Here is a 14,718-nt window from a genome sequence, read left to right on the forward strand (position 1 = left end):
GGAGGAGATCGCGGCCCGCTACTCGACGAGAAGTTACTCGTTTTGCCGCCATCTTTTTCCGCCGCGACCCGTCTTTTTCTTTGCCCTTTCGAGCAGGGGAACGCGAACCGGTCGAGTATACTTACCACGCAGTGTCGCGGAACGACTACCGGACTCTCGACCAACGATTGCTGACCTCTTCTGGCCTCGCGTCTCTCCGCCCGCAAGACGAATTTTCTCTTCTCCGCGCGGCGGATCTCCGGAAAGACGAAGAGGAGAGGCAGAAAAAGCGCAGAAGTGGTGCGTGAGGCCATGGTCACGCTCGTTAATCGCCGCTAGTGGCAGCGGTGCTTGTTGAAGCCGTGCAGGGTTGCACGTGCGATTCATGGTGTTCGCAAGAAGAAGAGAAGCACGAGTGGCAGGCCTCGTAAATAACGTACCGGCTGGCTGTGCGCGTTTTCGATCCGACTGCTTTGGGAAGTTCTTGCAAGGGTTCCGCAGAGGAAGAGAGAGAGAATCGACTGCGTCGCGGGTCACGAAGATCGGGCAAGAAGCTTAGCCGCGTTTTGCTAGCCAGGTTTCTTCACTGTGAGCGAAACGAACGGAAGGACGGGCGTCCTCATTTCGCGAGCACCGCCGCCGCCGTCGCCGACTGTTTCCGGTCCCGCAGACGGTACACCTTCGCCGTGATCGTCGACTGGGGAACCGAGAACGGTTTTTATTCGGTCGGCTAACCGCGGCAAGTACCTCGACGACAAGCGGAAGCGTTTAGCGAGCCATTAAAGTCAGCTGGCCGTTACGATAATCGAGCAAATCGATTTATATCCGACCCCTGATGCGGAGAGCTCGGAACTTCGGCGATCCAATAAATCGATCAACCTCCCTCTTCTTTTTGCGAGAACCAGGCGAAAAGAACGAATCCGAGGAAGAAGAACGATTCACCCGCTAAAACCTATCGGCGTTAGGAAGCGCTGCAGAAACGATAAAGATCCGACGCCTCTGATCCCTTTCGCCGATGCATTTCAATAAACCGTGAAACTCACGGTCAAGTTTTCGCGCGTTATTCCATCGACGACTCCAACAACTTGGAGAAATCGAGTCGCTCGAAAGACGCGATAAAGCTCACCCATTTTCGGAGGTTTCGAACGATATCACCGTCGGTAGGGTCGAGATTCGGAAGCGACCCGGACCTCGAACGAACGAACGACTACTGGGAGCGTCGGTCGAGCTGATAAGCCGGTAGATAAACGATAGCGTGTCGCGATCGGACACGGCCTAGTCGCGCAAACACACCTGTCATCTGGCACGTGTTCGTCGACGACCGTTACTGTCGTAGAAAACGCGGCTACGAGTGCAACTCTGGAAAACCGTTGGCTCGATTAAATGCCCGGACAGAGAGTGGTTTCCTCCTTTCTGGCTACCGAGCGAAACGAAACGGAACGAACGGAAAGAGAAAGGACGTCGTCTTTATGCCGCGCCCTGCTCTTCCACGGAGATTTTAGCTGGACGTATGGCAATTTAAAGCAAGTATCTTAGGGAAGGGGGAGAGGAAGGGGTTACTTAGCAGGTGTAACCCATTACGTAGAACAAAAACAATACACGTACACCCGTTTTAGTTTCGAGGAACGGCGATGAAGCTGAAAATGGATTGCAAGAATCGTTAAGGAGTACGTTAAAAGTAATCAGTAGCCATGACTCTGAAAGTCTCCGGGCGCCAATTAAGAGGAACAGAAACTCTACGGGACTCTAAACCTGACCTCCGTAATTAGAACTCGCAATTCGACGAATAATTATCCCCGGCGCGTACACTCGGTCGCTTCATAGTTACCTTACTCGATCGTGTTTACCGAGAACGGTACCGTCGAAACGAGGTTTACCTCTTTGATACCCGATTCCGTCTTGTTTCGTCTCCGTACTTCGGAGCTCTCTCTGGATACTCTAGGGAGAGTAGAGACGTGCGTTCTTGTCGGTGTTCGTTGTACGGCGGGACGAAGACGCGACACTTGAAACGAGTCACTGGCAGCTGCGCCTCTTCCGTCGTTCAACCGATACTCGACTTCTCCCCGCGGCGTCCCCTAGGTTCGCGTACCTCGTCAACTCTGCCGTGGCAATCACCGTTTTGTCAAGATTTTCCTTGCCATTCCCAGAGGCGTCCCCCAACGTACTACGTACGGTTTCGATTCACCGCCTCCGGCGCTGCTACCGTCACCGCCACCGCCACAGATCGGTCCGAGATCGCTATCGGGCCCTGGCAATCGAGGCGTCCGGTAGCCTCCCACGCGACCCCGTCCCTTTCCCGATCCGACTGAAACGCGAGAGAAACGCTTTTATTGCGAGGTGCTCGTACAGGCCGTGCGAACGGAAGTCTTGGTCACGGCTCGTCGAGTCACCGTCGCTTCGCCTCTCGACCGTTGGGTCGATTCCTCGGCTCGCGTGCGGCCACCTGCGAGCGCAGACCTTAACCGAGCCCAAAGACCTAACCGTCTCGGGGCGATCGTTCTCCTTCGAAGCTCGTCTTCCGTTCCATCGATATCCTCGCGTGTATCCCCTCTATCGCGTATTACCGCAGTATTTTCGACAGAGATCCTCCGTCGGGATCGAGAGCAACGGTACGGTTCGTCGTTGATGGAACCGCAACGACGCAGTCTCGCGTGGGAATTCCGCGGCATCGATGGTAGGAAGGTGGCTGCGGTGGATCCGGATTAGTCGGTGTCTGAGCAGAGGGTCGTATACCGCGTCGGAGGGCAACAAATTTCCACGGCGTTTCGGGAGCTTATTAAGCCGACGAGCCGAATCTTGGTGCCGTAGCGAGCACTTAACCTGCGCGCGTAGTATCGGCCGCGACTTCAAAGAGCTTTCACGACTCGCCTCCTTCTTGCTTCTCGCTACCGTTAACGATACCCCTCCCAAACTTTGCACGCTTTAACGACTGCACGTCTACCTTCCGAGACAGGAATCCGAGCTTTATTTATTGCGATAAACGTTAACCACCGTTCTCTCGGCCATCTTACAAAAGGATTACGAGATCCCCTTACCACTCTGTCGGTCCCCTATCTCGCTTTCCTTCGTCGCCATCACCTCACCCAGTAGCTGGCCTTCGACTGATTTGTGTCTCTGCAGGCCGGGGGAAGGGAGATACCCAGAGTGGAGCCGTTGGCCGGCTCGCGACAAATTCGACACCCGATTTTATCAGCGACGATAAGCGACGCGGATGTCTCCCACGGGGGAATCTCCCTAGACGTGATCTCCTTTGCACGAGGATAGAAGTTCGATTCGCAGCGCAGCTGTTTTAACGTTGGACTGCGAAAAGAGAAGATAGGCTTCGCTCCAAAGCAATATCGTCGATCGGTCCGCCAGCGTCAGCTCTTTCTCAGTAATTTCCTTTGGCGGAAGAATTATCCACCTGTATTCAGGTCGAGTCGAAGATTTATTTATTTATTCAATTCAGTCGTGCGATGGAAAGAAAACGGAACAAGCGCGAGAGAACAGCGTTGGAAATTGGATCATAGGAAAGTGCGGCTAGCCGACAGCAGGCTTTAATGAGTTTTGCCGCGTAAAAAATCTATGAACCCAAGCTTTGCGAATAAAACGACTATGCTTCGAGAAAGCTTATCTCGCTTTCGCGTGGCATCGTCGAATAATCTTCGATTCACTTGGTGATTTTAGAGGAGAGATCACTGTCTGTTTACCCGACAAGCAATATCGAATATTGCGTGTCGCATACCGCTATAATATCTATCAGCCCCATTAAATGACAGAAAATCGAGGAAGATCGATGGAGAATAGGTTCCTTGGGGAAGAGAAATGTAGGAGGGTTCTCTAATTGCATCGAACGCAAGATCCAGCGTCGGATCAGCGACGGTTCGCTGTCTTTGATCAACCCCCTGAAGATTCTCGCTCCCGTATTTCTATAGAAATTCTCCGGAGGAAATCAAGCTCAAACTTTGGATACTTGGGATGCCCCGTTCGAGAGAGTCGGTTCATCGCTGGGAATTTTTACGTGACGTTGTCTGCGCTGGTAAAGAAAGCTTCCGCTTTTCCCGAACGGTTGGCCTCAGGGGCGGGTTTGCAGCGCAGCAGTAGCGCCGATCCAACGCGATCGAGTATGCAGGCGCCGTGAAAACTTTTCCAATCGAGCGGAAACTTTGTTCTCGTAATTAAAGCCGCGCGAATACTTAATGAATTCGCGCCGGCACATCGATCGTTTCGTGCCGCTCTCGTGACACACGTGCTGATTTCGACCTTAACCCGTTGGAAAGAGCGGCTTCCGCTTCACGAAGTCCGAATCACGAGTCATCTAGGAAAAGCTGAACCGAGATGAAAGTCGCAAAATTGTGGGCATCCCGCGGAAAGAGGCAAGTTTAGTTCTCGTATCACGCGAAAGGATAACGGTCTGGAGAAGTCTAACGAAGAGACGTCTAGGGAGCTATTTCACCTAATTTAACTGCGAGACCTACACGAGCGCCTGAGGAGAACCGAGTCTCTGGAGTCTTGAAATCGCGAGCGCGCGAGTCTACTTCGCGACCGCGACTTTGCTCCGGTACGAGCTTCTCATGAAATAATCTACCGCGTAGAGTGGCACCATATGAGGAAGGGCAAACTGTGATCAACGAACTTGATTGTAAAGTTATTAAAGCGATACTGAGATTTCAGACACCACGTTTGGTTCGGATTTTATTTCTTTCTTTAGCATGCGTCGATTTCACGCTGCCTTTCATTCAGTATGTCTTATAATAATTTTATTTGTTTATCTACATATATCGCGGGTTCATCGTTTAAATAAAATTTCATGAAAAACACCTCTCGATTTCTTAATTTCTTCAACGATTCGCCAAACTTGATCAGGCGCCATTATTCCATTACAGTGATACCCGGTACACTCGCGAAAATCACAAAACACTCAGGTTCAAACGTAACGGTGTCAAATATCAAAGTAGTACTGCTCTTTTCGCGTTGTTCAGAGTTGAAAGGCGGATGTTCCAGGCTCTCGGGTGATTTATCCAACAGGATATCGGCGCTCGTTCGATCGAGAGTGAGTTTCGCGATCCGGGTACTCGGAACTCGAGCTTTCGCGGCGGTCAAGGGTCGACTCTTTAATTAATGGATGGAAGTAATTAAGAAACGGGAATCTCCCGCGGGAAGTCTCGGGTGTAACGCGGCCGGCGTATTCTCTGGAGCGTGTACGTGCCTCTGGTTCGCAGCGTATTTGCCTTCTGCGAAACTTCTCCCTTCGGAGGAGCTTCCTTGAATTTCGCAAAATATTCAAAGTCGATTGGCGGGAAAACGAATCCAGTTAAGAAGGGGGGAATAGGGAAAGGAGAGAAGGACAGAGATATAAAATACGAACCGAAGTGGAATTTATTAAAGGCGTGTTCGTCGGAGGTTTTTGTCGCGGTCAGGGCACGATCGTCTAGGTGAGCGTTCGCGCGAGGCTGGACGAGGTACGAGGCGGAATCGTGAACGTTACACGAAGGAGGACGCGGCAGCCAGGGCTGCGGCAAACGGAATGCCGTAAATCTCATGTAAATTCGGCCCGCCGCTTGATTTGCAAGCACAATGCCAGACAATTGTACGGTCTACCATCGAGCGGCCGGATGCGGAGTCTGCGAGTTTCTCCGGTCTCCCTGGTTAACTTCTCTCGTAGACCCGTTCGTTCCACCCTCGTCCCTTCCTCGTCCCCTATTCGTCCCACGGTTTACCGATACTCCTCTTGCTCCACATCTTCGACTGCATCTCTTTGCCCCGGAACCGCGTCTCTAAACGTTTTAACGATCGTTTTCTCGTTCGTTCGCGCGTTTCATTTCAGCTCGTTTCATTTCGCGTTCGTTCCTCGTCTCTCGTCCTCTCGCGTATTTCTCTCTCTTTTTGCTTCGCCTCTCTCGTTTTTCGTCTCGTTTCGTCCTCACCGCCGGCAGAAATATGTTTCGCAGATAAAAGAGAATCCCGTGTACGGGGCGCGATTTACTGGTAGAATCGGCGCTCGTAAAACCGCGTCGCGTTAACGCAATGGGAAGCGGCTTCCACCGTGGGTATATCTGTCCGTGGTCAGTGACGTACTCGCGGCGAAAGCGGCCGCCGCGAACCACCCACCATTGGAATTCACACCAGTAATTCACGTTGTCCCGCAGCTGCACGGGATACCTGCTGCTTCGCGCCGATCCGTCCCCGTTAACGACCATTTGAAACCCAGAGACCATTCCCAGTCCACCGATTCACCTGGTACTCTTATTCGCCAACTTCGATCGTGTTTCTGTGACTCTTCGTGTGTCTACGTATCGATGACCAGTCACAGAGAAACCGAACGATTGTCTCCGCGGACAGTTTCCAATGGATCAATCGTCCGCCATTCGAAGGGAGGAAACAACGTTCGTCGTATTTACAGACGAAGAAAAGACGCGACCCGTTGCATTTCCTGTGAGACGACGACGATCAGACGATAAAGCCAGAGCGAAAAGAGGCGCGTACTTGTCGGGTGGAAGAGTGGCGCGAGAAATAAACGAACCAGCCCCGCGACTCGACTCGGCTTGACTCGACTCGAGGAAACTTTGGCCGGAGGCATGCGCGCATCGCGAGATCAGTCTCTCTTTGTCGCTCGGCCGTGTAACGGCGAGCGAGACACGAGAGTCGAGCGGACCGCGGTCGCACTTAACCGCCGACTATCAAGGTGCCAACGTAGCCTCCGCCGCGTTCTTCCGTTCCGTTCCATTCTGTTCCGCTTCGCTCCGCTCGTTCTCTCGCCGCGCGAGTTGGCCACCGGGCGAGCGCGCACGTCCTTCCGCCGTCGATACATAGCCCGCCAGTCGGGAAGCTCGATCCTTGCGAGTTACCACGGCCTCGCGCACCTCACGCCGATCGTGTCGCGATTCCCGCGCTTCTCTCATCTTTGTTCGACATGACGAGCAGAGGATCGAGGACGATCCAGGCCTCGACTGCAAGGTCCTCGGCCATTGAGCACGCGTACACCTGAATAACCTTGGAACTCTTCGACGAAGAAGCTTTGTCGTGTCTTTTGAAGAAGGTATAGTAGTGCGTGGTGTCGGAGGCGTTCTGTTTCGTCACGGGACGATTACCACAGTTACTCCACTATATGCAGAGTGATTTCCTTTTATTAAGGAATTTACGCAAAGCGGCTTGTGCCAGCTGTAATAATAACGGAGAAAGTGTCGATATCGAATATTGTGTCTCGTGTGTTTTGGTGGGCGTAGACCAGGGAAAGAACTAGGCGCCCTCGAGTGCTCGTAATTCCAGAGAGGATGAGATTCGTGGAGAGATCCGGACACCGTTGGACCTTTCTGGTGCTGCTGGCAACCGTAGGTGAGTGCATCGACGAGATTCTTTGATCTTTCGTGTCACTCGACGCGTTCGCTTTTCGGTTCGCTGACCTCGGGCCGATTCTTGCCGCGAGTTCGCCTAAACCACTCCTACACCTCGCCTACTCTTGCTTGTACGCCCGCGAAACTTACCCCGTCCTCGCGACTGATCACCGCGAATCCGCGCGAGCCTATCCGGCTCAACAGGTTTCCTCGTTTGACTCTCTTTTCCCGCGAGTTTCGTGCGACTCGCCGTAAAAAGGGAGCAGCTTGCAAATTGAATACGCGATGCTTCGACCGACCAACGCATACGCGCAGACTATCTACATAGAAAAAGCAAATAGATAGAATAGCGTAGCGAAGTCGCTCGGTAGAAATTCGATAACTCGGACGGAGCTTCGTTGCAAATGTTACGACATGGATGAAGGAGAAGAGACTTGGAAGGAGGAAAGAGACAGAAAAATAAGGACAGAAAAACGATATTCAGGGAGAAAGCGAAAAGCTGGCTGTTGGGACACGGCCAAACCACGAGGATATAGTCCGAGTTTACGAGTGAAAAGACGTCGCGGCGTATTATGGGAAAACCGTGCAGCTGGTCAGGAAGGGAAGCTGCGTCTTCTTCCGCGAACTCGTTTGCAGGAAGAGCGAGCTGATCCCAGGCTGTACGAAGAACACCGCGGCATGTCGCGGCAAATGCTGTCGCGTCAGGAATTCGCGTTCCAGGCAAAGCGGATTTACTCGCGAATCGTCTGCACGGCCCTCTCTGACCTCGTCGGGTTTCCTCGTAACCCAAATAACGCGATTTCTATGGCTACTTCGTTTCGTTTAAAGGTCGTCGATGAGTAGCAAAAGCTTTACCCCTCCGGTATCGAACGAGGATAGAATTTAAAAAAAGGTGAATCACGAATTTCATCAACGATTGCGCTATTTTCGTCGCTCCGATTTTGAGCGATTAAACTAAAAGACTAAAAAATTCGGTCGACTTTATATTCCTAATAGACAGATGTGAGAAACGAGCGCATCGTATTATTAAAAATGTAATCCTTCTGAAGCGCATAGCGTCACTGCTGCGAAATTGCAACGACGTCGCTTCCCCCTGTACTGGTCTTTAATGCGACGCTTGGTTTCACGACGATTTATATTTGTCACGATCCTCCGTGAATAAATTTTCGTTTTCGACGTTCGTTGTTCGTCGACCGACCGATATCGTCCTGAATTGTGGCCTCCCCGATCGAGAGAGCCACAACCTCCCTTTTCGTTATGCATATCATAACGAGGCTCAGCTCGCGAATTTCGATTCCCTTCTCCTTGTTGACGGTGATACGTTCTGTTCGTTTCGCGATCCTCGTTTGGCGCAGAAACGACGTTGACGGACGCGGCCGCATTTGATTTTCGCCGTGCACGGGCTACTCGATATCCGCGTGGGACGGGACGCGAAAGGGAAACGAGCCGCGGAATAACTCGACGCTACGCATTAGCCTGATTAAAAGCCAGCCAGGCTGGGATCGCTTGCGTTTAATGGCGCTTTCGGGGAGGGAGAGGCAGATTGGTGATAGTTGCAGCGGCGCGTTTGCGTCTCTCTTCCTTCCGCTGATTTTCCTCGATAAACAAGCTCAGGTTTCATGACTTCTTACGCGTCTCGAGCACAGGAGCTCTGGTAATTTGGTTTTCAGGTTACGTCAGGCACAAAACGTCGCGTCGTGAACACGGGGAAAAAGGTGCGAGGAAAATATGCGGGATAAACCGGCCGGAAACGTGACCTAGAACGGCTTGCAGGTTGATCGTGATTACGGCGAGCGCGTTTTCTTGAAATTAACGCTTTAATCGATGGAAAGTTGGTGTGAGCGATTCCCCGAGAAGCTACGAGATTCATAATGGAGGCTATTTCCATATCGCTTTCTCCTTTTTTCGGACTCGATACGCGGAATAGTTGCAACCGATGAGCCGGAACCAATCACCGTGCGAGGTCCGTTCATTCGCAATAATCTCGCGGACGACGAAAAAGCAGACTAGCCCATCGAGCCTCTCCATCGACGAAACGAATACTGAACAAACAGACCTGCGAGTTTAGAGGGTTTCGTTTTGCGAGCACGGTTAACCGTTAATCCAAGCCTCGGTGAAATCGACGCGGCCGGTCAGAAAGCGATATCGTCGAATGGAAAACAAAAAAAAAAAAAAAGGAATGAAAAAGCAAATGGAAAAAAGAAAAGGGAAAAGCGATTGCCTGGAAAAATCGGGCCGCCTCGCACATCGAGCGACGATTTCGTCGAGCGGAACGGGTCGAGAGGAACGCGTTCGAGGGTCACTGTATTTCAACGCGACAACCACGAGAATCGAGGCCGCCACGCTGCATGGAAAACGGCCCGCGTCCACGAAAATTCGCAGGCCGTTACTCCCTCCAAGTTGGCAAAGGCGTTAGGCGGTTAAACGGTTAGCTGTGCCCCGCGCAATACGGTAAGTGCTAAATTAAATTCAGCGGAACGAGCGAGCGACCGCGCGTATTACGGCGCGCTGAATCGGGACCGGGACGCCGCCGGTCGACGTAACTGAAAGGGGAGAAAAAATTATATATATATATATATATGTATATATATATATCAGATAAAGGATAGAGGCAAGCGGGGATCTCGGTCCTCGGCGGCTTTTCCGAGGACAAAAGGAGGAAAAAATACGCGGGAGCTCGGTGAGCGCGGATTTCGCCGCCGCGCAGAAATTAGTTTTCCCGTTAATTGGACCGAGGGTACGCGAAGTCTTCATCCCGCGTAATTGGATTCGTATACGCGTATCTCTCGTGTTCCTTTCGCGACTAAAGCCGGTCTCGTTGTCCGATTGCAGCCTCGTTTGCGCTCTCACGTGATTCGCCACCGCCTTTGTGCGAGTCATTGGCTTCAATCGAAGTAGCTTCGAACGTTTCGTGGTATAGTTTATACCCAGCCGAGCTATACGCCACGTGTAGAGACTATAGACATAATCGGAGGAGGCCGCGAAGGCGAGCACGACGGCAGATTCATTCTCCATCCACCGGTTATCCGTCAGGCTTCCGTTCTACGCCGTCGTACCGTTAGGGCTGCTCGAATCTACCGTGCCCAATCGAACCACGTACATTACCAGTGATTTAAGTAGACCGATCGGGAAGCGACGGGGTTACTCTGGACGCATACAGCTAGCAGCGGGGCCAGGACTACGAAAATATCTGCTGGCCCGCAGCCAACTCACAGCCTCCGCCACCCTTTCGCGAGACAGTCTCACCTAGAGCCGGCGTGTATCGCGATATAGCAGCCAGACTACACGTATCGACTATTTATGGGTGCCCGCTCGTAGATTTATCGATACGAGGCGTATTTACGCGACCTCCTGGCGGAACAATCCTTGCCATTCGCTCCGAGTTCGCCTTCGATCGTCCTAGGAAAACCAGCCAGGGCATCGTCATCGTCTTCTTGGACGATCGTACGAAACGATTCGCCAGCGGTGCACAAAAACTTCGACGTACATTTCGTTATTATCGCTAGCGGGAGATCGGCCATGCCGTGAAGCGCGATGCGATCGAAAACTGGAGAAGGTTGCTCGATGAATGGGAAGGTTTTGCCTGGCGTTAGTCGATGGTTTGGCTTGCGAGGCATCCGGCTCGTCCACGACCTCCGAGCACCGTCGATGATCGCGAACTGCTTGCTCGGCTACGACCCTCTCTGTACTCATTCCTCCTCCCATCGGGGGTTGCTTTCAGCGGCTGCGAAAGGGCCGAGCTTACGCGTTCTAGAGTTACGCCGCATCGCACCATGGTACGCTACCGCGACTCGAGCATCACGCGATTCCGCAATCATATGACGTGGGTAGGGTAACATGCACCCGTGGGCTTATCGGCGGCCGCAAAGTGAAATTATTCCTGGTCAACCCTTGTCGCCGATACGCGCTCGTGTCGCGAAGGGAGGTCAGCCCGCACGACACCCTGCGCCTTTTCGTCCGCCCGTTACTTTTCTTCCGTCGTGCTTTCGAATATTCGAATTTTACCCCGCCGAACCTCGAGAATCGAGCCACTCTCGACATTCTCGTACCTTTCACCCCCATTCTCCCTCTCCGTTCCCTATTTTCCTTCGTGACCGTATTCGCGGCAACTTGGAAGCTCTTTTCGACGAACTAGCGTACACAACCGCCGTCGCGCCGGTCACCGTGGAGGCAGGAGCGTGCAAACGCCAGCCGGAAGAAAGTTTTTCGCTGCTCGTTAGCGCGTATCGATTTTCCCCCGATGCTCCGTTAGAATTTTACCGGACACGCGTCCCGTGCATTAAACTAATGTGTGGTCACAGAGTTAAAGCGAGAAAGTAGGAGCGAAGCTGCTTGTGGATCCCTTTTGGTCGCGTGTTACGGAGCGAGCACTTCCATGATCGAGTTCGAGAAGGTAACGAAGGGATGGAACGGTGATCCGCGAGATAACACCAGCTGCCTGTAGACGGTAATTAAGTGTCTTTCGCGACGGGGCAGTTTTACGGATCTATTCGTCGAGTGGACGTAAATTACAGGGCTGAACGAGCGTGAGGAGAAAAGAATGAGACGTCGAAACGGATCGTATATCCGATATCGTGCAAAACCAAACTCGTGGAAGGTGGTGAGTCGGACACTGGAAGTCGGGAGACAGGGAGAGCGGTCCGACGTTTCAGATGAACGAAAACAGACGGCGAACTGCGTTATCTCGTCAGCTCGTTTCGTCGAAACTGTCTCACGCGAGCGACCAGCAGCTCGCTAATAATATCGTCGTAAAGAAGAAGTTGGCCGCAGGAGATGGATGCACTGATCTCGCGAAATTTGCTGATCTCCCCGGAGGAGAACAATCGAAGGCAAAAGAAATTACATAGCTCGCTCGAACGATCCTTTTTTGCGAGAGAATCACCGGAGTATCAGACGTGTGCACGAGATTCGAAAGGATCGGGATAATCTGGGACTGGAAAAACGTTCTTGGCTCGTTGTAGCGCGTTCTACGCCTTGTTCTCTCGGTGAAACGCGTTCGAGGGGAAGCGTATTCGCGATTGCGCGGCGCCCGGCAAATACCGTGGAACGATATTATTCGCGGCGGCGCTATTTTTTCAACGAACCACGTGAAAAAACGTTCGCGTAGCTCCGGGCTAATGCGATTACGAGGCGGGCTAGAAACGAGCGAATGGCCGAGTTAAATTTACCCGCGAAATTCCGGCGAAAGCCGAATAGATATCCGTCTACTCAACCGTCCTTGGATATTCCGCCGCGTTTCGTTACTACCTAACTCTCGTCTCGCGTCTCTCATTCGTTTGGCGAAGCGACTAGGTGAAACGACCGCAACGAACAAAAAAGAGAGGAAACGATCGACGCGTGGTCGTCGTCGTCGTCGTCGTCGGTTAAGAAGCGATAAGTTTCACGGCACCCCGGAGAATCGGTGTTTCTCGAAGGCTGCGTGGCGCAGCTCGCCATTAAGGATATTCCGATATTATGCAAATGCGCGTATAAGCGCAGCCAAGAGGTCGTCCGCCGCTCTTTCCCTACGGTCTTTCCGTTTCGAATATTTCGAAAGCTACGTGCGCCCTATCGTGGTTACGTCGCGAGTAGACGGCGTGCGTCTACTACGCGACAGCCGGCCGCGACGTTTCCAATCGGATTTCGATTTCGAGTCAGCTTCTTTCATGTCCACCGTTCGTTTCCTCGAACATGTTCCAGTCGCGTGGACACCGTCTGAAAGAAGATCGCACGTTCTTCGCTCGAGCTTCGTCCGTCGTTCGGCGCCTCTCAAAATTTTTAAATCGAGTCGGATCGTGTTAGAATCTACGGACGGAGTTCTTTCTGAGCCGCTAACGAACGGTAAAGGGACCCGCGCTCCAGTAGGGTAGTTGAATGTTCATTTTCAATTAAGACACAGAAACGGGGTCACAGGATGAAAAACGAAGGAGAGGAGCAGGTCACGGGTGATTCGATGGAACGGTTTTTCAAGGAAAACGGTCGGTTTCTCTGCCGTCAGTGACGAGGTGGGGTGGATCCGTGGCACGGTAGGAGCCCCTGTGCACTCGGGAAGAACGATTGGCGTTTGCACGCGGTTCAGTGACCCTGGTTCAATCTCCAGGCAAATTGAATTCTTTTTAAAGATCAAAGACTACGATATACCTATAAGCGACGCGGCTAAGCTCCGCCACAGGACGTAGCCTCCCTTCGCGTTATCGACTTATACACAGCCAGGAATTCGTTTTTCTTGCGAAACGGCCGCTCCATCCTCCCTCGGACGAGAATCCGACTCGCGCCGCTTCCAAGGAGCTTACTATTAAAAAATGCCAGAAAGGATCGTTTCCGCTTTTTTTTCTATTCGACTCGCTGAAAAATTCCATCGCTCGATCGCTTTTCACTCTTTTTCGAAATCTATTCAACGGCGTAAACAGTCTCTCGTCTTCGACGTTTGACTCGGTGACGCGTTAAAACACCGACGACAGGACGCGAAATACAGAGAGAAAAAAGAGGAAAGAGAAAAAAACGAACGACCCTCGACTTCGCGCGTTTCCTCCAGTGCCATTAACCCAAACGGGCCGTTCTCACGAGCTGCTCGTCGAGCGCGTCGATTACGTTGCATCGCGACGCGTGTACTCGATCCTCCTATCCGTCGAAACGGATGTAATCGTGGACAAGCCAGACGAACTAGCCTGGTGTTTCCACCGATCGCGCACACACGAGCTCCGCCGAGATTTACGAGATCCGAGGGATAACCGGCAGCTTCTTGGCTCGGTTCCCGGATATAAATTACACGGCCGTCGCTTTGCATTCGTGTTTTTTCGTCGCAGGGGCAGCTTCGGAAAAATCGGCGAGTACCGCGAGTTCGCGTTTGCCATTCCGATTTGCGTTCGCGGCTGATCGAGAGAAGCGTCGTGCGTGGCGAGCCAACGTTGGCGCGTTCGAAGCGTTTCGTGAGTTCGTTCAGCTTCGGTTGACCCGAATCCGTGCGGCGGTGCTCGCGGCCGGTCTTGCGATCCACGGTAGCAGTCTCGGTACCGTAACTTCCATCGAGGTCATCGTTCGTGTATCGTACATAGGGATGGCTTGGTGTCGCGACGCGATTCGCGAACATGTCGAGTGCGAAATAGTCGAGGAAACATCGAGGGGAGGGGGGGATGAAAGAGAAAGAGGGACAGAAAGAGCGAGAGTAGGGGAACGGAAGTAAGAGGACGAGGAGGAGGCGCGACGGAAGAAAGAGAGGGAGAGAAACGGTAGAGTTTTGTTTTTAGGAATTACGAGGTAGCGCGTTTGTAACGGCGCGGACCGGCTGACGGAGAATGGCCGGCACGTTTTCAATTAAGCCCATAATTACGAATTCGATGGGAATATGCCCGGTATATGTGCGGCGCGTGCACGCTCGTCGACGTAATTAGAGCCTCGATATTTATGCCCGAGCATTAACCGTTCCGTCCTTTCGCGATGCTTTCCG

The 14,718-nt window shown here is 52.5% G+C and overlaps 2 protein-coding genes across 8 annotated transcripts in view; one reads left to right on the forward strand and one right to left on the reverse strand.

The window, feature by feature from the left end:
• Window positions 1-14,718, reverse strand: part of LOC126867527 (uncharacterized) — a 74,621-nt gene that overhangs the window by 31,244 nt on the left and 28,659 nt on the right. For 4 of the 7 annotated variants that reach the window (XR_007690335.1, XR_007690333.1, XR_007690336.1 and 1 more), the window contains exon 2: window positions 3,015-3,382. The exons of the other annotated variants lie outside the window; for them this stretch is intronic. The gene's annotated coding sequence lies outside the window, so the exon portion shown is untranslated. The remainder of the gene's footprint in view (window positions 1-3,014; window positions 3,383-14,718) is intronic. 7 annotated transcript variants of the gene reach the window in all.
• LOC126867509 (hemicentin-1) overlaps window positions 3,437-14,718 on the forward strand; it is a 37,277-nt gene continuing 25,995 nt past the window's right edge. The window contains exon 1 of the mRNA XM_050622047.1: window positions 3,437-7,293. Within this exon, the coding sequence (XP_050478004.1) occupies window positions 7,233-7,293 (61 nt within the window). The 5' untranslated portion in view covers window positions 3,437-7,232. The remainder of the gene's footprint in view (window positions 7,294-14,718) is intronic.

The sequence above is a fragment of the Bombus huntii genome, chromosome 7, assembly GCF_024542735.1.
Source record: "Bombus huntii isolate Logan2020A chromosome 7, iyBomHunt1.1, whole genome shotgun sequence".
In the NCBI taxonomy this organism is placed as follows: domain Eukaryota; kingdom Metazoa; phylum Arthropoda; class Insecta; order Hymenoptera; family Apidae; genus Bombus; species Bombus huntii.